Genomic DNA, 24,067 nt, shown 5'->3' with positions numbered 1-24,067 from the left:
CCTGTTTAACTGTGCGCACCGCGTATTTCTCTCCTCTACAATAGTAACTTGTAGCAACAACAGTAGGAAGAAACTTGTACCAGCAATAGACAGTAGCTTGTACCAGCAATAGTAGTTGGGTTGTAGTTTGTACCAGCAATAGGGAGTAGCTTGTACCAGCAATAGGGAGGAGCTTGTAGCAGAAATAATAGACAGCTTGTACCATAAAGAGTAGGGAGTAGCTTGTTCCAGCAAGAGGCAGTGGCTTGTGATAGTATTACTGCCGTTAGATGGCGCTGTGCTCTCAATGAGACCAGTAAATCCCAATGGTGATCATCATCCAAGTCAGCACATTTCCCAACTCGCTGGCACAAACCCATAACATGGGTTTGAAAGATGTTTCCGTATACGATTTAATCTTGAGAAAAACCCCTACTCATCAAGTTCCGATCACTGAAATGTAATTAACGCGCATTGACTAAAATGACACAACGTTTGTATTTTAGAGGCGTGGAGTCGTACTGGCTCGGGGGGAGATTTCACAACGGTGACGCATTTAATTTCACTTTATTGCAGTCATAAGTGTGGATGGTTGTAACGTGGCAATATAGCTTCCAGACAGTTTTAGACTGCATATTTGAGCAACATTTGAACTTTACGACATTATTACACTTATATCGCTCAGTTTGATAGAGTCTAGTCGTATCTTTTAGATTTTTCATGTTCGCTAAAGGTGTGTGTAAAATAAAAGCTAAAACAAATGTAAGCTTAACAATATAGGTTTTTGTAACCATTGTGGTTAGTAACGAATTTTTGGGACGGGCAATATACTGACACAATTTTGGTGCCTTATTCTAGTGAGACGGCCTGTGGCCACCTTGTTCTGTCCTGCAGAAGGCTTCACAGCGTTTCGTACAACCCCCCCCCCCCCCCCCCACTGACTTGTATGTAGGGTGTATCAGCATATATGCCTACAAAAGAAATGTATTTTTTGAGAGGGTGGTGGTGGCAGTGAATATTTTTTGGGGGTGGGCAATTTTTGTAAACCTGTTGGATCAACTTTTTACCTCCACATCTGGATGGTGGGGGGGGGGTTCACTTTCTATAACTTCTTGATTCAGGCTTTCTGAAAAGCTCAAATAATTTAGTTGATGGACAAACGGAACGCCGGGCTTTTATAATATACCAACTGCTTTTTATCCCATCTGTTTTGGTTTTGAGGAATATGATACTGTCTTTACATTTAGGGACAATGCATTATTGTGGAATCGTAATAGGTTTTTTCCCCCGAATGATTGTATCTATGTATGAATGGATGCGTGCATTTAAATTCAGAGTAAAGCCTTTGGGGTACACCCTTGAATAGGTGGCATTTTTGTACGCATTGCTCCCAATACCAAAAAGCCACTTCCTTAACCAGAGGCACCACAGATACACGCAGAATGGCATCCTGCACATGCTGGAGAGGAACAGGCGGCTCAAGCCTCGGCCCGAACGCTTCCAGTCGTGCCGCGAGCACTTCGACATCGTCCTCACCTGCGAGGAGCGCGTATACGACCAGGTGTTGGAAGGTGAGCGACAGTCAACAGGGCGGTTATCACTTTTAAAAAAGTAGACTTCATCAGGGACTGGCAAATGCTTTTTTTGCATTTCACAGTTTGTCAACCATACGTCAAAAGTGTAGATTATATTTGTCCCCACATTTTACCTGCAATTTTCTTTATAAAACGGTTCTTAACTGGCATTCTTGTAAATGTTTATTAAACGGAAGACGGTTAAGACATTCTCCAAAACCCATAGACTGGTGGAAATGTTCATCTATTGTGGCAATGTTCATCGAGCTCAATGGCCATAAGTCCTACATAGGTCATCAATACTGTTGTGTCAACAGTGGTTGTCCTATAGACAAGACTTGTCTCGGCCATGGGAATATGGAATTTCCCCTACTGGCTCAGTGGTGGTGGTAACTGAAAAATAATTCAATCTTAATTTGGAGCTTTCGTGACTGCAGGAATTACTATTTGGTTCTTTCGGTAAAGTCACGTATAAAGATAAAATAATAAATTAAATACTAGCATACGACGTTTCGATTGCAACACAAGCAATCATCATCAGGCATAAATGAAATAGAAACACAAATCAAGTATACTTAGAAATGGAATGTAATACAACAGAGAGTAGGATACATAACAGTCAACACCCTACCTGGTTGATTACGTTCTTCCTGAGAATGCTAAATTTGAGAGAGAGATAAAGCACAGAACCAGAAACATATAGACAGACATATAAGCAGACATATCACAGAGATACATAGAGAGAGAACAAACATATACGTGACTTTACCGAAAGAACCAAAGTGGAAAATAATTGCCACCTCTCCCTCAATCAAAGCATAAAACCACTGAGCAATAAGGCACGCGATGCTCTGAGCACAGTTACATCTTCTGGTGACCTCGGATGCCATAGCTTTGAAGCCCACTGATATTCGAAAGTTGAATTGCCAATGCTGCCGCCTGCTTTTAATGGCAATTGTAAAAAAATTGCTAAAGAAATTTGTTCACATAGTTAAGGAATCATTCTACATCACTCCAACATAATTTACTGAATTTGTCAGTTCAATGAAGCATAAAGTATTCTTCATGAATAAACTAAAATGGTAATCAAACTCTTTTTCTGAGAATATTAATGTTAACGTGCACTCGAGGACAGGTATAACGCATATCCTGTGTTTTTTTTAATATTTCATAATGTTAAAAAAATACTGAAATTGACCAGGCCTTACAAAAGAGGATGGTTTAGTTCCATGTCTAATTAATGATGCCTCTTGATTCCCCCTCCACCCCAATTACCCCCCATCAGATCTGAACTCAAGGGAACAGGAGACTTTGCAGCCTGTGCACGTCATCAACGTGGACATTCAGGACAACCACGAGGATGCGACACTGGGTGCCTTCCTGCTCCTTGAGATGTGCCAATGTGTGAGTGCACGCACACGCGCGGGGCCGGTTCACCGATCACTGCACCTGCAAAGCCAGTGACTAAAACCGCCCAGAATGCGCCCATTTTCATCAGACGGTAGAGATCTCAGCAGAGGTGCAGCCTGGAGGATAGTGCTTGGATGGGTGACTGCCATGCACACACAAGATGTCATAAGGGCTTGTAGTGGAGGGCCGCCGAAACCAGCAAAATCAATTGTTGTACTGTACTTCTATGCTTCCCCGCCTTCACCAACCTGCTCTGATCAGCGTGGTGAAATATCCCCACAACCTGGCGTGGGGAGGCCCTCATCCAGCAGCAGAGTGACAAAAGGCAGTACAAAGATCCCCCGTATAGCCTTAACAGACTAGGCGCAAGTGCTGTTAGCGAGCACCTATGAAGGCCGGAACGGTACACGAACGAGGGGGTGGGTGGTCAGCACCACACCCGACCGCCTTTGTCTCCCCAGTGGCGATGTTTACACACCGCACCAGGTACTCATTTAAGGCCGAGTCGACCTAGGAGAGGCCCAAGACCGGTTCAGATAATCGTCACTGGTGTTAGCCGTGAGTGGGAATCGAACCCGGGTCGCCAGGTTCATAGAGCAGCGCGCTAACCGCTACACCACCGCTCCCCATAAAGGCAGTACGTGTACATGCTGACACGCAAAGGGCATTTAGGAAAAAGCAAAAGGTGAACAATGAAAAGGGGTCTTGGCCAATCACGGTTGGCCTGGTCATGCAAAGTTACGGTGACGATTTGACTTCTTCAGAAGTGGCGTCTGCGCCATCGTTGTTCTCAAACTTTTCGAACGGCGCTTACACCTGCGCACTTTATTTATCCGCAGATCAAGCTCACGGATGACGTGGACAATGACATCGATGAGCTCTTGCAAGATTTTGAGGACAAGTGTGGAAAGCCCCTTCTCCACACGGTGTGCTTCTACTGAGAGGGTTGTTGACGCATGCAACACTTGGGACTCCGGAAAACACTGTGTACAAGCAGCCATGCATTTTTGTCAACCAGTGCATATGTTTGATATGTATTTCATTTATGTATAAATTTGTAAATAGGAGATATGTATGCTGATTTTCTGCGATTGTCATAAAATGAAATGTAAAACAAAAAAGCAAGAAAAGCCATTGCACCATAAACAGTTATCTTCGAGTAGAGTTTACTTGAAATTACAAAAAAATTACAGCAATAGCTTGGAATTTGCCGGCACAATATTTTTTTTTGCGCCGTTTGATTTGAATCGACTTAAAGAATTTCTATTAAAAAAAATGAGGTTTTTTGTTCCCGAGCCAGCGGGTACTTAAAGTTCACGGTGGGAAGTTGCTGCATCATTCCTGTGTTAGATGGGCAGGGATGTGGAGGGGTGGGGAACACGTGGACGTGACGTGTCAAAGGCTTTGCAGAGCTTGCCCGTTGAGGCGCGTGCGAAAATCTCAACTCCGTTCTATAAATCTTTGGAGAGCACTCGTGAAAAAAATGTTGGACAGGTGCAGATATTTAAAGATTTACGGCGTGGTGTTTGCTACCTAACAACGCAGCCTTATTTTTGTCGCCTTTCACCTACAGTTCTTTGACAAAAAGCTACATATACAGGCATAATCAAAATAATTGGGCATGACTTCTACGTTAATGCTCGGGCAGACATTTGCTTCGCGTTTAACACCTTGAAAATGTTCCACAAGCCAAACAGGTGCACGGTGTGTGCTGTGGTTTAAATTGGCCCCATGGGCAACGTGACATCTGGCTTGATTAAATGTACAAAAAAAAATGACAAATATCATGTCAATAACCAATGTGTTCATAGTTGCATGTTTGCTTCTTTAAATGGCCAAATATTTGAGCAAAACATGGTAAAGTTGAACTTGGCTAGTTTACAGTTATCCAGTATATGTTTTTTTTGGGCAATTGGATCATTTGTTCATGGAGAATAATTTATGCTATTTGGAATCTTAACCTGAACACCACAGGTGAGAGAGCAGAATATACTGTTTTGCTGCATTACACCCTGCATTTTGTCTTTATTTATACAAGCCCACAATAATGCTAAAAGCTCATTTCCTTAATATATTTTTAACAATTTATGGCGTGACATTGTATTTAAAATAAATGCACACTTGAATATGCAATGATATTGTTCGTGTGGTTTTTTACACATTCATTCTATGAGTTTCTATTTGTAGATACATGTGTAGTTGTGTATAGTTTGTCCTTCCCCGCACCTCCGATTATTTGGGGACATGCACATCACAGATCGCAGCATAAATAGTGCTGTCCTCAAGAAGCTTCTGGCTGGCCATCGAACAAAGACGATCACTTCATCGTGCGCTTTCAGATGTGCTGCAACCATCTGGAATGCTCTTCCCTCCGATATTAGGAAGCCACTGGAGCTATGCACTTCTAAATCATCTAGATTGAAAACTCATTTCTTTAGAACTTCTTTTATGCTTAGTTTGTTGTCCTTTCCCCGCACATTGCCATTAACACGGTTGGCTACGTACGGTGAGAAAAAAGTTCAACATGTACCACAATCATCTTCACTATGGGGACCTCATTTGCCAGTAAAAATATGATAATTGGTTCTTTACCCTTCTATCTGGCAACAAAACTGACACCTTTTTGATTGTGATAATTGGTTCTTTACCCTTCTATCTGGCAACAAAACTGACACCTTTTTGATTGTGATAATTGGTTCTTTACCCTTCTATCTGGCAACAAAACTGACACCTTTTTGATTGTGATAATTGGTTCTTTACCCTTCTATCTGGCAACAAAACTGACACCTTTTTGATTGTGATAATTGATTCTTTACCCTTCTATCTGGCAACAAAACTGACACCTTTTTGATTGTGATAATTGGTTCTTTACCCTTCTATCTGGCAACAAAACTGACACCTTTTTGATTGTGATAATTGGTTCTTTACCCTTCTATCTGGCAACAAAACTGACACCTTTTTGGTGTCAACAAAACTGACACCTTTTTGGTGTCAACAAAACTGACACCTTTTTGGTGTCAGTTTTGTTGCCAGATAGAAGGGTAAAGAACCAATTATCACAATCATCTTGCCATACATTGTCGGAATTGGTATACAAAATAAGGCATTTCTGATGTGCCACATTTTCAAGCCATAGTTTTGAATGGCTCTTTTAGCGTTTAATAAATGTATTATCCACCATAACTAATGAACTGCTGGAGGAAGGCCTCCGCAAGTCGTTACCAACCTCATGGCCCTGTGATGCCACGTGCGTTCTTGTGTACGAGCTGATCTCACCACGATGTCTGTGGGCTCCTTTGGTTGCTATTCCTTCAGTTTTTTTTCCCCATCGGCCATCGTTCTCTTCTAGGGATGCCTTGCCTAATTCCCACTTTATCTTTGTTCACAGTCAACAAGGTATCTGGTGATGGGCTTCTTTAATGAAAAATCTAACGCTGCATTTATACTTTTGGTAATGCGCTAAATCTTGATTTGAAGCTTTCGTGACTGCACGAATCCATACTGTTTGGTTCAGTAATTTCACGTAGGTAGAAAAAATAATAGATCGCTTTGCATTGCGATCGAAACGTCTTGATCTCTTATTTTGTCTACCTACGTGACTTTACCAAAAGAACCAAAGAGTAATGCGTTAAATGTGGGCAGTTTACATAATATTTGAATCTCAGGTTTTCATGATTTTTTTTTACAGTCTTGATTGCTAGGGGGTATGGAACCAGAATAAACGAAAAAGAGGCAGAGGATCGACAAAGGAAAAAAGTCTAAAAGCTTATGTGCAGTCAATCGATCTTCAATTCACGTGCCAATATCCCCCGTAATAAAGTGGCATCGGTGCACATTACAGCAGAACCGGGCCGCGACAGAGGGCTTAGAGAAACAGGAATGTAAAAAATTGAACCCGTAAAAACAAAGTTTTTCACTATAAATCCTTTATATGCGTGGCGGCTAGAGTCCTCTCGTCCTCTGGCTTGAGATGGCTGCCACCTATGGGTCAGATGATTGCCTGCCACCATTAAGCAATTGGTAATTAAATATTTTAAAAAATTCCTAAAAAGTGTAAAATTTTTGAAATTTTTTTCACGAAAATAAATTGTCACGCACAACGAGTCTGTGTGCAAAATGTCAGCTCGATTGGATCACGGGAAGTGGGTTAAAAAACGACCGAAAGATTTGCACGGTCGTAAGCGCGCAAGCCAGCAAGCAAGTGAACTTAATATAAAGGATTAAAAAAGCCCTGTGCATGTGGTGTGCGGCGCAAACACTCAGTCGGCGACGAGGTAGTTGCAGGAGGCACCGTCTTTATTTATCTGTCCACACCAACTCCGGCCGCCTCTCTCTCGACCACGCTGCTGTACAGCCCGGCCTAGACACGACCCTGTCCGCGTTGCACCGACGGCGTCGACCGAGACAGCCAACTACTGTCCGGCCGCTCAATGATCGGGCGAAGACGGCAGCGACGAAGGCGGCGATGACGAGACGAGTCCACTCCCAAAACCGGCAGGCCGGAGCTCTCGCTCTCCGCTGCTTAAATTCGACTCGGCGCAGCCTGGCTCTGCCCTAGCCGCGCCTCCCTTCTCGAACCCACCAGAGGGTTCCAGGGGCCTCCCTATGAGGTCTTCCGTGACACTTGCCCCAGTTTCTCCGCCCTGCCGGCACACAACGGCGTGTGTGCGCTAACTGGCCACCGCAGTTGTCGCTGCTGGACAGCAGTCGGCGCTGTGTCACTACACTAGTACAGCACACCGGTGTGTTGGAGAGCAAATCCACAACATTTACGTGACAAACCTTACTATTTGGCTGTGTCGGGTGGTGGCGGGTTTAACGAAACATGTATGTTTATATGATAGAACCCAAAAAAAACCTGTTATGGATGTACATACGAAATATGTGAATCCAAAAACAGTCTTTCACACGCGATTCAATGCGTGCATCGTGAGCTCAGCCAATATCGATGCCTCATTACATCCCGAACGAGCTGCATCAATTCAACTGGCAAAAACATTTACTCGTGCATTTAACATTTTGGTTCGAAATTGCTTTGTAAATTGTGTCGGGACAATTGAGCACTGAAAAACCAACTCTGCAGATTAATATAATATCACATTTTCTCGTGCATTCTGCACGCAGGCTTGCGTTGGTGATTGTTACAATGTCGTGTGACATAATGGTGGTTTTGGGATGTCTGTTCTGTATAAGCCATATATTTGCACACATTTGCATTTACGTCCAACCTGCACAAAGTTGTTTTTGTTGTTACATGGCTATGGCGTTCCCTACAGTTAGAAAAAGTGCCAGAATGTGATTATATATGTGTTTTCTGGGAAGCCTGGCTCATTGATCGGTCAATATTCTGCCATAAACTGAACACACGTGTTATTCTCTGACTTTACGGGTGTGGTTTAGTCCCAACCCATATGGAGACTTCGTCAACATGTTTTGCCCGTGGCAACCGCACTTTATTATTGGTGCTAAAATGTGACGTTTTCATTCCCTTTGAAGCCTGTTTAGCATGGTAAGGTTTCCTATTTTGAGGTAATAACAAATAGCCCATAATGATTTAAGATGTATAAGTTATTTACGGGTGAAAACCTTCATCCCCTCCATGGAGATTCGACAAATTGTACGAGACTGGGAATTGATTTAAGAATCAATTGTCTTTTTCGTCTCATTTACAATCTTGCTTCCATTTTTTACGTTTTCAATTAATGGTTTTGTTCGCTGCATTCACCACTCCTGGGTTAATTGCACAAAGTAGAAACCACTGCGCCACCAATCCATATCATATATATCATTTGCTGAATTCAAGAACCATGGAATCGTACACGAGTTGACGCATGTATCGTGAGACGAAAGCATCCATATGAAGCAGTGTCTCGTTGCACCCTTTGACAGTGAGAGAAATGCCACTGATGTATTACCGCAATGTACTCACATTGTGAACACACGATGTGCCAAGGGGCAGTTGTCAGGTGTGGCATTCTACTTTTTGACTTCACTGAGAGTGCAAACAAGCCCAGAGCTAAGACGCGGAGTCAAACTGCGGGGGGTGACCAAATCGTTTGAATGAATATAATTAAACGTGAATGTCCAAAGATGACACAACTAAAGAAGAAGACATTAATTAAAACGCATCGTTGGCATGGATGCAGTAGGACAATACAGATAATACAGCAGCACTTTAGCACGGATATATATATAACATTGTTTAGCAATAATATATATATTTTAGGTTAGATCGCGTAAATATATAAATGTGTCGTTTGTCACATTAACAGAACATGCCAATTCGCTACGAGTAGAGCACACCAGTGCGTTGGAAAGCAAATTCACAACATTTACAATCCAAGTACTCAGATTGTAAATGTTGTCGATTTAATCTTAATTTTGGAGCTTTCGTGACTGCAGACAGACATATAAGCAGACAGACATCATAAAGATACACATGATGTCTGTCTGCTTATATGTCTGTCTATAGTTTTCTGGTTAGATTTTTGTTGCTATTTCTTTTATACCTGATGATGATTGCTTGTGTTGCAATCGAAACGTCGTAGTATGCAATTATTTAATTTATTATTTTATTTTTATACGTGACTTTACCGAAAGAACCAAAGAATATGTTGTCGATTTGCTCTCCAATGGCACGTTCTGTTTACGTGACAAACCTTACTTATTGGCTGTGTCGGATGGTGGCGGGTTCAACGACACATTTATATTTACGCGATCTAATCTACAAAAAAATATATTACGGATGATATTTGTCGCGAACGCTTACGTGTTAGGTACGTCCATAAATGACGTCACGCGATTTTGGACGATTTTTGACCCCGCCCCCCTCATCACACGGCGTCACAAAAAGTCAGACCCCCCCCCCCTCAAATATGACGTCACAAAGATCTGCCCCCCCCCCCCCCACCAAAACATATTTTCATTTTGAAAATAGAACATGCTTCAAATCGCTTTAAACTATTGTCATTGTAGTGCGTATTTAATGTGGCGCTGCACTCTGATGTTGTAGGCGAAACATTTATTAAAAAGTCAATTTAATTAAGTAGAATGTGTCTATATTTAAAGTTGCGCATTTTGATGTGACGTCACATTTCTCAACCCCCCCCCCCCCACATCACACATCGTCACAAATGTCTGACACCTCCCCCCCCCAGGTGCGTGACGTCATTTATGGACGGTCTCTTAAACATGTGTGCTAGTTCAATCTTAATTTGGAGCTTTCGTGACTGCAGGAATTACTCTTTGGTTCTTTCGGTAAAGTCACGAATAAAGATAAAATAATAAAATAAATAATAGCATACGACGTTTCGATTGCAACACAAGCAATCATCATCAGGTATAATGAAATAGCGACATAAAATCTAATCAGAAAACTATAGACAGACATATAAGCAGACAGATATCACAAAGATACACAGAGAGAGAACACGTATCGGCACAAAGAGAGAGATCGTCTCTGTGACGAGGCCTTAAATAGAGAGAGGGGGGGCGGGGTCGGAGAGAGGGAGGGGGCAAAGAAAAAATTAGCATGTCAAAACTATTAAAAATATGTGTGTACAAAGGAGAAGAAGTACAGACACGTGGCCCAACACCAAGCAGAGCCAGACCTGCCTGAAGCAACGGTGGTGAACCGCGAGACCGGTGGCGTCTCGGGCATGCCTGGCTTTTCATTTTGTACATGGAAGGACAGACGCACATGCAGGACCTTAACAGGAGGCAGAGGTCGAAAACGGGTTTTGATTCCTTACCCCTACCCGTACCCGTACCCGGCCGCGCCAGGGTCGCAAACGGGTACCCGTACCCGGCCGTACCCGTACCCTACCCGTACCCAGCGGGGTACGGGTAGAGTACGGGTATCGGGTACCTGATTGCGACCTCTGGGATGAAGCCATGTTGCAGGCGCGGGTGGGTTGATTCTAGGAACTTGAATTGTGAAAAGAGACAAGACGTTGGGAAATGAGTGACAAACAGTTACTCACCAGTGACTCACGGTCTACCCGTACCCTTACCCGGCCGCACCAGGGTCGCAAACGGGTATCGGGTACCCGGTTGTGACCTCTGATAGGAGGATTTCTCCACGAATATGGCTGTCGCCTGATGAAGTTGGTTGTAATTACTGGGGAAACGTCGTACTCTGATCGTAAATGTTGTGGATTTAGTCTCCAACACAGCGGTGGTGCTGTACTCGCAACGAATTGGCACGTTCTGTTTACGTGACAAACCTTACTAGTTGGCTGTGTCGGGTGGTGGCGGGTTTAACGACACATTTATATATTTACGCGATTTAAACACTAAAAAAAAACCTATATTAGGAACAAATGAGGAATACGGAGATTGTACTTATTTCTCTTGTTACTTCTCTTCTCCACCACGGTGCTTTGATACTGGTAGGAACCCACTGGTTCCACCAGCCCACAGGGGATTATTGTGTCCGTCCATCCGTCGTGCAGGTAGGGGCTGGGTGAAGAGGGGAGGGTGGGGAGAGGCTGGGTGGGGAGGGGCTGGGTGGGGAGGTGCTGGGTGGGGAGGGGCTGGGTGGGGAGGGGCTGGTCACCCCGTGGTGCCCTTATAAAACTCAACGTTTAACCTACTCACGCCGGATTGTGCCCGCCCTCACAGTCGGGCATATTTGCGGAATATACACCACGCCGCCGTTGACCCTGGCCATTGACCCAGCAACCCAACGTTCCTACCAGCTCCCTCCGCAGGATTGTGTTTATGTTGCGTTCTGTACAAATAAAGTTTCGCGCCGAACTCGGTGACTCACGCCTTCGGGAAGGGGGGTCCGTGCCTGTGACGTCTGGCCGTTAATCCGCATTAGTGCAGCCAAGCCTGGCGCTGCCGATGAGACATTGAATGTCGAAACTGGTCTCGACTTTTTTCGTTTTGAACCAAACCCTGCTGAGGTTACGCACTGTGGCTTGGTGTGATGCCGAGAAAATCCCTTTGTTTTATCACGAGGAGACAAATTTCCTGCATATTTATTTCGTGAATTAGAGTCCCTGCAACGAGGCTCACGCCCGCAACACCTGCAGGGTCTAGCGGTCTAGCAAAAGAAAGGAAGCGATGGTGATGTGTGTAGGGGTTTTTTTTTGGCATCAGTTGTATTGGACGACACGAATGACATCTTCGCATCAATGTCCCATTCTGGGTAGTGACTGAACTTCGGAGGAAAATAAATAAGCTGACAATATTCCTCCTTGGCATATCAATGTCTGTACACAAAACGCAGCAGCATTATTTTACGCATCTCATCCGCCTCGCGGCGTTTGTTAGAGTTAATTGTTACAGCAGCAGCATTGGCCGAACACAAGAACCCAAGTAAACTCTGGACCGCTTTCAGCATTCAGTAATCACATCAGTATCGTCGGGCTTATATTCATATTCTTAGGTTTTTTCGGTAAAGTCACGTAGGTAAAATATTAAAATTTATAAAAGTAAAATAAAAATAAAATATAAATCACGACGTTTCGGAGGCAACACAAGCTTCCGTCTTCAGGTGGAACCGTCACAGCACGATAGCTGTATCAAGTGAGAGAAATTCCAAGAAACAGTATTTGTATATATACTGGTTGAGGGTGGGAGGAGCCAAGGTAGGCCCTGAATATTGTTTGTGTGAGGTTCGGTGCGGCTGAAGCACGCTGTTAGGAATGAGCCTTATTTAACTTTTATTAATTTTAATTTTTTACCTACGTGACTTTACCGAAAAAACCTAAGAATATGAATCCTTGCAGTCACGAAAGCTTCAAATCTAGAACGTCAGGCTTACTCAAAGCAATGCTGGTGATCTGGAGTGAGCTGTAGCAGGATCCCACCATCATCATCATAATAATCATCATCATTGCTATGGGGAAGGTAAAATAAGCACAACCTGGTAAGGCCGTATCGCTAGGTTAGAAGGAAAATTATTTGTTCTATGGAAACATTTTATTTGGTCTCTGTCATAGGAATGCTGAATTTAATCCAGTGACTCATGGCTGTCGTTGGGGATGAGCTCGGTGATTCATTAATTGTTTGAGGGGCAGCTTCCACCCTTCCAATTGAACCGTTGAGCTGCTTATGAATAAGAAAAAATTGGCGGAGCCGCCTTTCCTTTCGAGCAACACACGAACTGGACCACCGTGCACCACGTGGAGCGAAACATCGGACATCGTGCCAAACAACACGCGGTACATTTCGATGTAAAGCTTTCGTGACTGCAGGGATTCATCTTCTTGGTTCTTTCGGTAAAGTCACGTAGAAGGGAAGTAATAAAATAATACAAATAATAAAATAATTACATTTCGATTTAAAGCTTTCGTGACTGCAGGGATTCATCTTCTTGGTTCTTTCGGTAAAGTCACGTAGAAGGGAAGTAATAAAATAATACAAATAATAAAATAATTACATTTCGATTTAAAGCTTTCGTGACTGCAGGGATTCATCTTCTTGGTTCTTTCGGTAAAGTCACGTAGAAGGGAAGTAATAAAATAATACAAATAATAAAATAATTACATTTCGATTTAAAGCTTTCGTGACTGCAGGGATTCATCTTCTTGGTTCTTTCGGTAAAGTCACGTAAAAGGGAAATAATAAAAATAATTAAAATAAAACATAATAAAATAATATAGTATAAAATAATATATGATGTTTTATTTTTATTACTTTATTATTTCCCTTCTACGTGACTTTACCGAAAGAACCAAGAAGATGAACACGCGGTACATCGGAGAGCTAATCCAGCACAGCCGAACGAGGTCGCACTCATTGCACACAGAGTGTTTGGCACAAACGAACCACAATACCTTGCTGGTCTCATCAAGGAGCATAAACCATCATGATCCTCGCAGCAGCGTCCTTTGGTGAGCCATCGAACAAAGACGGTCACCGCACTGCACGCTTTCAGATGCGCTCCCGCGGCCGTCTGGAATGCTCTTCTGATACCAGGAAGCCACTGGAGCTATGCACTTTTAAATCTAAAATAATAACTAATTTCTTTAGAACTGTCTGATTAGCACGGTTGGCTACGTACCGTGCGAAAAAAGTTCAACACACATACAAACGCCTACGTAGCGGTGTAAACCACGACACGTGGGAACTCTTGTTCTCCGTTTTGAAACGGGGGACGCATATTGCGTATCCTATTACCCATGGTTGTATCCGCGAATTCACTCCACTTATCCATAGGGGAAATATCGAGTGCAATATAAAGAATAGGGCCGCGGGTAAATTTAAGTTTTCGCGGACGAAGAAACGAAGTCACGCGTCAATGGGCTAACGGATACAACAAGCAGCCCTCCTGCAAACCGCATGTACTGGGTTGTTTAGTGAGGGCTCGGTCCGCTCCATTTGCATGAACTGATGACAGGCAGGTGGAAAGGAATTTTTGGTTGTGGCAAGATGACGTGACGGGGTTTGAATCATCGGCCTCTCGCTAGCAATGAGCGCGTTCATTCGCCCGAGAAATACCCGTACGGTAATTGTCATCTATTTTTATTGTTCCATTAAACAACACGTGGACATGTATGTCGATGGCCCAGATTTCCGGTTTATTTCCCCTCCCCTAAATGTAAAATGAATCGCACAGACGTATTAGTCGTTATTACGGCAACAGGACATTTTGTGGCCGTACCCGACCCAATAAGAGCTGTGTCTGACCGCTCCAGACGCCACGGAATGCACCTGAGCACGTGATGTTTCCGAAGCGAAGCAGGCTTGTTGAGACTGGATTGCGTTCGGATGGGCGAACACCATGCATGGCAGGTGGTTCACACAGGCTCCACTGACCGTTGTGGGTGAAGACTGGTCAACTGACCCCACGGCCACACACCGTACGTGGCAGAGCCCTCGTCCAGCAGTGGATTGCCAGGACGGATGTACAAGGAAGGACACGCGAGCGTGTCCTCGGTTGACTCGTTGTATTCATTCCATGGACATTGCAGTGTGAAAGAAGTTCAACATTACATGATATACCACGCGGGAGGAATAACGTCATGGGGGTTAACGCGGCGTTTGTATGTACTGTATGTTGAACTTCTTTCGCACCGTACGTAGCCAACCGTGCCAATCGGATGTCACACTTCACAAATAATCGCCTTGTGTTTAAAAGCCCCATGTTGTCAGTGAGTAGCATATCGAGTATAGTGTGTTAGCCATCGATGTATTTGTAAAATTACGTTTGGCAATACAGTGAATATGTCGATCAGAGTGATAAGCTTAAGCTGTGTCTGCCACTGAAGTCTCAACATGTTTTAAATGTCTCTCATACAGATCGGGTAAACACACACACTGTAGCTATTTCTATACTACACATACTCCAGTGCACCCACAGATTTGTGACAAGCGACCAAACTTGAGATCTGTATCGTTCTAAAGCCAATGGATGTATTCCCCTGGAACTGTCCAGGGCTCAACTCGGAAATAAAAACGATCCACGAGAAACGAAGCACGCGAGTGAATTTCGTCTCAATAAAACTTGCAGGTGTAATTATTCACTGGCAAGTTGGGCGTGTTTCAAATGTCACGATTTTTCGCGGTGTCTTTCAAGGTCTTTATATATTTTTTTGAAGAGTATGTTCTGCGCACACAAGTCAAACGAAAAGGAAAACAAAGTCTGTCATTACATAGCAAGCCAAAAAATGACACAAGTTATGTTCGAAGGCGATCAGCGATGGCTGCTCAGGGCTAATTTGACGCACGATTTCAGGAAGTCACCTGCGGTCTGATTGGGTGTGGCCTACATGCCTCTACATTTCACGTCGGTCTCACCTGCAGGGCCACCTCACTCACAGCTCACGCCCGGTGAAAAGCCAAGCAGGGTGGATGAGCTGCGTAACGAGACGTTTTCTCGACTCGTGTTGCGGACTCCTCCGGCGTCGTGCGAAACGCCGCCGCACCGCCAAACTTGAAGTGAGACCACAAGGTGAGCAGCGCAAACTGAACTGAGCGGTCGGTGTGGCTTTTTTTTTTTGCATTCGTGGTCGCAATTTCACCATGCTCGCCGTTCGAGGAGAACTCTTCTCGCTCGACGTGAAGGATCTACTGCTGCCCACGAATTGGTCGGCTTTGGTCGACCCGACGGACGGCACACCGCCAACAAAGCAGTCCGGTGTCCTGGCCGACGACCTTCACGACGAGAGGATAGTCGTCAACGTGTCGGGCCTGCGCTTCGAGACGCAGCGACGCACCCTCGAGCGCTACCCCGGCACCCTGCTGGGCGACGAGTCGCGTCGCGCTCCGTTCTACAGGCCGGACCGCGGCGAGTTCTTCTTCGATCGCCACCGTTCGAGCTTCGAGGCGGTGCTCCACTTCTACCAGTCGGGCGGAGAGCTGAGACGGCCGTGTGGCGTGCCTCCGCTCACCTTCATCGGTGAGGTGCTCTTCTTCGACCTGGGCGACGAGGCCGTGGAGAGGCTCAGGGAGGAGGAGGGCTTAGCGGACGACGACGAGGTGGAAGAGGCGAAGCGGAAGGCCGAGAAGAAGATGGCGAAAAAGAAGGCTCAACAGCGGCTGCCTTCGGGGAAGGTGCGCCGCTACCTGTGGAATCTATTCGAGAACCCGGACACGTCCACGTCCGCCAAGGCCACGGCCATCTTCTCCTTGGTCATGCTGCTGCTGTCCGTGGTCACGTTCTGCGTGGAGACCCTGCCCACATTCAGGAGCACGCACCATCGGCGGCACGAGCACGGCCGCAACGACTCCGCGGACTCGCAGCCGAGCTCCGAGTGGATGGACCCCTTCTCGGACCCGCTATTCCTGGTGGAGACCGTGTGCATCGCGTGGTTCTGCCTGGAACTCCTCATCCGCTCCTTCGCGTGCCCGGACAAGCTGGCGTTCGCACGCGACCCCATGAACATCGTCGACCTCATCTCCATCCTGCCCTACATCATCAGCCTGGCCATGGAACAGCTCGGCTCGTCGGCCACCGGCGAGAAGAGCAAAGCGAGCAACCTGGCCGTGCTCAGGACCATGCGGCTGCTGCGCGTGTGCCGCATCCTCAAGCTGTCGCGCCACTGCCAGGCCCTGCAGGTGCTGGCGAAGACGCTGCGCGCCAGCTTCCAGGAGATCGTCACCCTGCTCATCTTCGTCGCCATCGCGGTCGTGTTGTTCGCGAGCGCCATCTACTTCGCCGAGGTGGGCGTGGACGAGGCGCACTTCAGCAGCGTGCCCGACGCCTTCTGGTGGGCCGTGGTGACGCTCACCACCGTGGGCTACGGGGACATGACCCCGGTGACCCTGCCCGGCAAGCTGGTGGGTTCCTTGTGCGCATTGTCCGGGGTGCTCCTCATTGCCCTGCCCGTGCCCGTGATCGTCAACAACTTCACCACCATCTACGAGCTCCAGAAGAAGATGATGATGATAAAGAAGAAGATGAAGAAGACGGCTAAGAAGGGGACGACGTTGAATGTCAAGAACAACGAGGCGCCGCGCGTCACCGACGGCCTGGTGGTGTCATCCGAGAGGTCCCGACAGAAGTGCTCGCCGTGCGGGGTCCTTTGCTGCCTGCGCGGACCACGCCGGTGGTGCGACACGGAGGAGAAGCTGGGACCTCGAGAGTGGCAGCAGAATGAGCTACGATATCCTCTGGAGACCAAAGTGTGAAACGTGACCGCGTGGTTGTGTTCGATCAAGGGTGGAGGACACGCGAATGTACGTTTGTCGTGATGCACTTCCAGTTGAGAATGTGCATAGTCAAGGCAAAGCAAGACAAGGCACTTCAATATTGAGAATCTCTAAAAAGATTGTCAATCCGTCGCTGTATCAAGGCCTACCCACGATCGATCTGTCAATCGTATATGTGAGTTGCTTGACCATACTTCACCACGCTGGTTAGTGCGGAGGGGGGGGGTGGGGCACACCTGGCTCAGGTAACACTCGCGACTGATGTTAGCCGTGGCTGGAAGTCGAACTCAGGTCACGAAGCACTCCAGGACAGCTAACCACCACATTCAGTTGATGGATTTGCGCCCGATTTCATTCATTTGCGAACGTGTCGCGTACTCGTGGGTGCTTTTCACAACCGTAGAGTTGCCATACAACGAAGAAAAACATCCCCATCCGTGTAGCTTTAACAGACGGTTTGGGCAAGTGTCGTTAGCGAGTAGCGCCTATGAAGGCCGTGGCACGGCACGCCAAGGGGGTGGGGTGGCCAGCACCACGCCCGGCCGTCTTTGTCTCCCTAGTGCAAGGGTCGGCAACCTGCGGCTCCGGAGCCGCGTGCGGCTCTTTAAGGAGCTGCTCCGTGACGTCGCTTGTTAAAGGCCGTTTCGTATTCACCACGCAGTGCAGTGCGCCTCTTGAAATACTGAGTAAAAAAAAAATTATATTTGAAAAAAATGCACTCTTCTTCTTATTTTGGTTGCCGACCCCTGCCTTTCTGGTAATCATTTGAGGCTGAGTCGACCGAGGGGAGGCCCAGGACCGGTTCAAATATTTGCCACTGTCATTGGTCGTGAGCGCAAAGCGAACTCGGGTCACCGGATACATCGTGCAGCGCTCTCCAGCCAGCAGAACTTGCATCGATGCAGTATAGTATTTATACTTGTGCTAACCACGCACACAAACGTGCCCAAGAATGTTGCATCGGTCCCCCTCTAACTGGACACCACAGGATCAACAGCTGACGACTGAGAAGCCCCACACGCCCATCAAGCGGAAGGTCACTAGATTTTCCAGAACTCCATGTTTTACATTTGTGTAAAAAAAGGACATGGGAACAGTTGTTACAAGCTCTGTAACAAGAAGCTATATTTTTACACGCTTTCTATTAACTCACTGTCTGTTGTCTCCTAAAATCTTGTAACTCAATTTTAACCCACTTCTCAATGTGGTATCGACTGCAAACTTGGTATACTTATGTCATACTGATGACAATACTATATTCTATCATAAATATAACAAAAATATTTTAAAAATATTTTTTATATGTTACGTTTCGGCTTGGGTCTAATTGTTCACGCACAACTGACGTTGGCTGTAAATCACCACGGCCCCTTACGTTATGGCAAGCTTCGGGACCACTTGCTGGAGTCGTGGAGTTCTTCCATTACTAGTACGGTACATTTCATTAAAGCGTGTTTAAAAAATACGTTTTTCTAAAATATTACTTATTTCCCTCTTGCCACTGAACAAAGGGCGGTCACCGCATCGCGCGGGCGCTTTCAGATGCGCTTCCGCGGCCGTCTGGAACGCTCTTCCCTTCCGACATTCGGAAGCCATTGGGAGCTCTGTGCACTTCTTAATCGAGATTGACAAACACATTCGTTTAGAATAGTTGTTTTGCGGCGTGTGTTTAGTTTGTTGTCCTTCCCCCGCACCTCCGATTAGCACGGTTGGCTGCGTACGGTGCAAAAGAAGTTCAACATGCGTAGATGTTTAGGAGATGACATTGATGCTTTTGTTTATAAACAGAAGGAGAAGCCACGGGCCCTCCCCCGCCTCCAGCATTAACCGTGCACGTCAATTATTTGGCGGTGCCGCATTTGGCACAGTTCAAGCAACAAAGTCAACACATCCGTCGTTGACTTTCGGACATTGGCAACATTCTTCAGAACACGCACACCATCCATTCAACCCGATCCATTATTTTGGCGATGAAGAAGGCGCATTGCCAGACACACGTTACTGTCGAGTGCGTTGTGAACGTATACGCGGGATTTCTTTTTCTTTTTAGAAACGCAAGCGCTTGCTGCAAGTTCATTGAAATCATCCGTGGTTTAGATGCACGTGGACGACACGAGTGCGATGTTTACCCTCGCAATTGTACGGGGTGGCGGGGGGTGGAATAAGCTTGCACTGAAGGGATAGCTCGATGCAATTTGAACTTATATACTTTATCTATTTGACGTACAGTGATCCCTCGTTTATCGCGGTTAATGGGGACCGGAACCCCTCGCGATAAGTGAAAATCCGCGAAGTAGGATTGGCCCTCCTAGGAATTTCCGTATATGTGTGTGTGGGTACCAGAATGTTTAAAATATGTATATTTATACTTTATATATATATTTTACTTAAATCAATGTAATTATAAAACCTTAATATTATACATTCACTCTCTCTCTCATACGATACGTATTATGATGCGCAGCCAATCAGCTCACGGGATACTGTACATCCACTCGTGCTCTCATTCATCGATCTCGCGCCGGGAACCAATCACGTGCCTTGTCTGAGTGCCCGTGGGTACAGTATGTACAAAGCCTCTGAGAGAGTTTCTCTCTTTGTCTGGCATCCTGGGAAACCGTTTCTCTCGCGCATCACGATGAAACAACGCTGCTTTCCGCAATACGGCTGCCGATATGGCGGTATTTTTGAATTTGTATTTTTCGAAGAATATTTTTGAAAAATCCGCGATGCACTGAGGCCGCGAAACTTGAACCGCGAAGTGGCGAGGGATTACTGGATTTATTTTTAGTGATTTGCTTACCTATCCGACACTTTGCACTTTTATTGTATCGTTGTTGTAACTTTCTGACCCGCCCCTCCTGGACATCTGTAAAAATAAAATATATAAAAATATTTTTAAAAAAACACGCTTTCATGAAATGTACTGTCTGAGCTGCCCCTCCCCCTGCCCCCTTCCCCCCTCGCCCCTCCCCCCTTCTTCCACATCCCCCGCCCCTGGGCGTGGCTCCCCGAGGCTTGCCGTGACGTAAGGGACCACGTGGTGATTTACAGGCAACGTGAGTTGAGCGTGGACAATTAGAGCCGTAAAAAATATCGTTTAAAATATATATTTTTAATGTTCAATTATAGAATATAGTATTGTCATCAGTATGACATACCTATACCAGGTTTGCAGTCGATAGGACATTGAGAAGACGGTTGAAATTGAGTTACAAGATTTGAGGATACAACAGACAGAGTGAGTTAAATAAAAAAGCGTGTAAAATGTTTAAATATAAATAAAAGCGTGTAAAAAGAGAACTTCATAGCCCATCCGATTTCTCCAGGATCAATAAAGACTCTGATTCTGAGCTTGATTAATCGCGGTAATCACCAACTTTCTCAACACCCAGCCACTGAATTCACCGCGAGGTCAAGTTAACAACAAGTACACGACGTACGGGTTCTCACCTAAATGAGCAGTCACGCCACCAATCTAGAACAGGGGTGGGGAACCTTTTTTCTGCCAAAGGCCATTTGGATATTTATAACATTATTCGCGGGCCATACAAAATAATCAACTTAAAAAATTGCCTGTTTTTTTTGGTCAAACATTTAATTAACTAACCCCTAATGCGATGGCTGGAGCTGCTTCTCTTTGGGCGAGACGTGTGATGTTAGCTGGTATTGATGATGTTGCTACTCGCAACTGCTTTTCCATGTTTGCTCCTAGATTTATTGAATTTCGAGTCTCGCCTGCGGTTGCCTTGGCAGGGCCAGACCACATGATTTCACGGGGCCTTACACGGCCCACGGGCCAGACGTTCCCCACCCCTGATCTAAAAGAAAAACCAACAAAAAAATCTCCCTCGTGAATTAGGACACCCATGCATGGGGCCAATTCGTGTGTCAGATGACGAGCACGTGAGAGTGGATTTACAACATGCCTAGCAAGCCTCACCACAGAGGACTGCCTACAGGAAACGTGAAACACAGAGAGCCTTAAGAAATCATGAAAATAAAGAAAATGTATAACTACGACAGAACCTATAACTGTAAAAAAAAAGTTGAAACAACCTGTTATTGCTAGAAGTACCGATATCATTCCAATGTTTGTAAATAAATGATACAAGTTAGATTGGGTATTGTAAATAAAATGCATGTCAACACCGGTTAAATATAGATTATTCGAATTCACCCGGGGGTTTCACATCGCATTCTGTGTAGCAAGTGCTCTATTCGTCAAACATGAAAGAGCCTCACAGATGCATTACTAGAAGTACGAGATGTCTGCCATACAGAACATGGACGGTAGCGAGAGATGATCTCCCTCGCCTGGTATGTAGGAGGTCGTGGGTTCGATTCCGACCCCCGGGCGTTTGAATATTTGGAGGTGGCGTGTTCTCCTCATGGTCACGTGGATTTTTCTCCGAGGCCCTCCAGTTTTTCCCCTCCACATTTAGAAACAAGCGTTGAAATTGTTTGGCTGCTAGGGTTTCTACCTAAACGGGTCAGGTCAGCAACGCACTGCCTGATCCACGATGCCGAGCGTAACGACCGAAGAAACGTAGCACCGAGGGTTCCATTCCAGCAAACAGCCACGATTCCTCTCGGGACCTCCCTTTTATGCTCACGAGCGTGGTCTCGCCCCGCCTTTGGCCACGCCCCCTGCTGGATCTTACCAGAAGGTTCTCGACCGAGCATCACGTGTCCCTCAAGCCCCCTTTGGGCCCCGTCGCTACCCTGTCCCGGTCACGTGCCCTCTCGGGTTCAAACAGACTGCCACATCCTCACTTGCCCTCTATCTGACCGTCACCAGAACCATGCCCCCTAGGGCCCCACTTCCGTGCCATACCAACTCTGGTGCCAGAGAGAGGCCCAAGATGCACAGTTCTACTCTTGTGACAATAGCTGGCGCTAAACGCCATCGTGACTCCATTTACGTCACTACATATCCATTATTGAACTTTAACATAAAGGGTGTCAATTAATACTTCACATCTTGTGAGGGAATACATTACAGGGTGCTTAAAACAATGTGAAATGGGACTATCGTTTTTAATGTAAAAAGATAAAAGACTGTAACATGATAACAAATGTATGTTAATGGCTTCAAAACGTCAAAGAGTCTCCACTTGTTCGCCGTCATTGTCAACGCGTGCCTGGAATCTTCTCCAGGTGGTCTCCAGAGCCCGGAGGTACATTTATTGCGGTATTGTTGCAAATTCTCAAAAGTGTGAACATCTTTTTACACGCTTTTAACTCACTCTGTCTATTGTATCCTCAAATCTTGTAACTCAATTTTAACCCACTTCCCAATGTCGTATCGACTCCAAACTTGGTATACGTTTGTCATACTGATGACAATACTATAGTCTATCATTATTTTTTTTTAAACAATATTTTTTATATGTTATGTTTTGCCTTGGGTGTAATTGTCCATGCTCAACTCAAGTTGGCAAGCTTCGGGGCCACTTCCTGGAGTCGTGGAGTTCTGCCATTACTTGTACGGTACATTTCACTAAAGCGTGTTTAAAAAAAAGTATTTTTAAATATTACTTATTGAAGCATCCTGTATGTTTTTCATGGGGCGTCGAGCATTGAAAGCATTAATGAAATTAATGCTTGGATACAATCTGACGCTGAACTGAAAACAATGTTTTGAATCCTCTGATTCAATAACGAAAACGTACAGATATCTCCAAATGTTATGAAGTCACACGAGGGTGATACATCATGAGGAATGTGGTATTGTGCGAGGCAGATACATCATGAGGATGAGGTATGTGTTATTGTGCGAGGGTGATACATCATCAAGCAAGCCCCATATGCAGCCCCCGTGTGCAGCTTAGCCTCGAGTGAAATAGTTTCATATTTATGCATCGATGTGTATGAAGGTCAATGTGGAGGCGTGCCAATATTTACATACATTTTCTAGAACCAGCGGTTCTTATAACCTTTACTGCAGCCTTGCGTCCCTTTGGTTCTCGATCGGTAAAAATGTATTACGTTAATAAAATACAAAGGTTTGTTGAAGCAAAGTAGTTGTACTTACGTGTCCATTGCTCATTTGTGTTTCAATGATTTATCTTCTAAAGAAATCTGGCATGTTTCGTACCCCCCAGAAAGGGCATCTCGTAGCCCCAGGGGTGCGTGCACCCCAGGTGAAGAACATTTTTTTCAAGGCATTCAGTCTCCTGCGACACGTACACATTTGTCCAGCATCGAATGCCAGAAGTATACACGAAATAATTACACTATTTTTTATGCTGACTTAAAGTTTTCGTGACTGCAGGAATTCATACTCTTTGGGTCTTTCGGTAAAGTTACGTAGATATAAATATAATGAAATAACAAATCACGACGTTTCGATCGCAACACAAGCAATCGTCTTCAGGTGAAAAAATACAGCAGGCGGATTTCTGAGGCAGGAAGAAATATAGCGAGAGAGCTACTGCAGCCAAAGGTTATACAGGTTTGAGATGGGTACAGTTCCAGTTCACCGGCTAGGTGATGAC

The 24,067-nt window shown here is 45.4% G+C and overlaps 2 protein-coding genes across 2 annotated transcripts; both read left to right on the top strand.

The window, feature by feature from the left end:
• Positions 1 to 1,030: 1,030 nt before the first annotated feature.
• Positions 1,031 to 5,096, top strand: LOC133351190 (RNA polymerase II subunit A C-terminal domain phosphatase SSU72-like). Its single transcript, XM_061566218.1, has 3 exons — positions 1,031 to 1,550; positions 2,839 to 2,957; positions 3,803 to 5,096. Exons 1-3 carry the CDS (start codon positions 1,436 to 1,438, stop codon positions 3,902 to 3,904), a joined length of 336 nt encoding a protein of 111 aa, XP_061422202.1. The 5' UTR covers positions 1,031 to 1,435; the 3' UTR covers positions 3,905 to 5,096.
• Positions 5,097 to 15,746: 10,650 nt separating this feature from the next.
• Positions 15,747 to 20,419, top strand: LOC133351226 (potassium voltage-gated channel subfamily A member 7-like). Its single transcript, XM_061566304.1, has one exon. The coding sequence runs from the start codon at positions 15,939 to 15,941 to the stop codon at positions 17,544 to 17,546; it is 1,608 nt and encodes a 535-aa protein (XP_061422288.1). The 5' UTR covers positions 15,747 to 15,938; the 3' UTR covers positions 17,547 to 20,419.
• Positions 20,420 to 24,067: the final 3,648 nt, after the last annotated feature.

The sequence above is a fragment of the Lethenteron reissneri genome, chromosome 36 (assembly GCF_015708825.2).
Source record: "Lethenteron reissneri isolate LAM-NWPU_2019-01 chromosome 36, ASM1570882v1, whole genome shotgun sequence".
Taxonomy (NCBI): domain Eukaryota; kingdom Metazoa; phylum Chordata; class Hyperoartia; order Petromyzontiformes; family Petromyzontidae; genus Lethenteron; species Lethenteron reissneri.
This window is presented reverse-complemented; position numbering and strand designations above follow the sequence as displayed.

Excerpts from the sequence above, each read along its gene's own strand:
- LOC133351190 (XM_061566218.1), top strand. The coding sequence starts at position 1,436 with ATGCTGGAGAGGAACAGGCGGCTCAAGCCTCGGCCCGAACGCTTCCAG. Across the intron at positions 1,551-2,838 it reads ATACGACCAGGTGTTGGAAG|ATCTGAACTCAAGGGAACAG; the intron begins GTGAGCGACAGT and ends ACCCCCCATCAG. Across the intron at positions 2,958-3,802 it reads TCCTTGAGATGTGCCAATGT|ATCAAGCTCACGGATGACGT; the intron begins GTGAGTGCACGC and ends ATTTATCCGCAG.
- LOC133351226 (XM_061566304.1), top strand. The coding sequence starts at position 15,939 with ATGCTCGCCGTTCGAGGAGAACTCTTCTCGCTCGACGTGAAGGATCTA.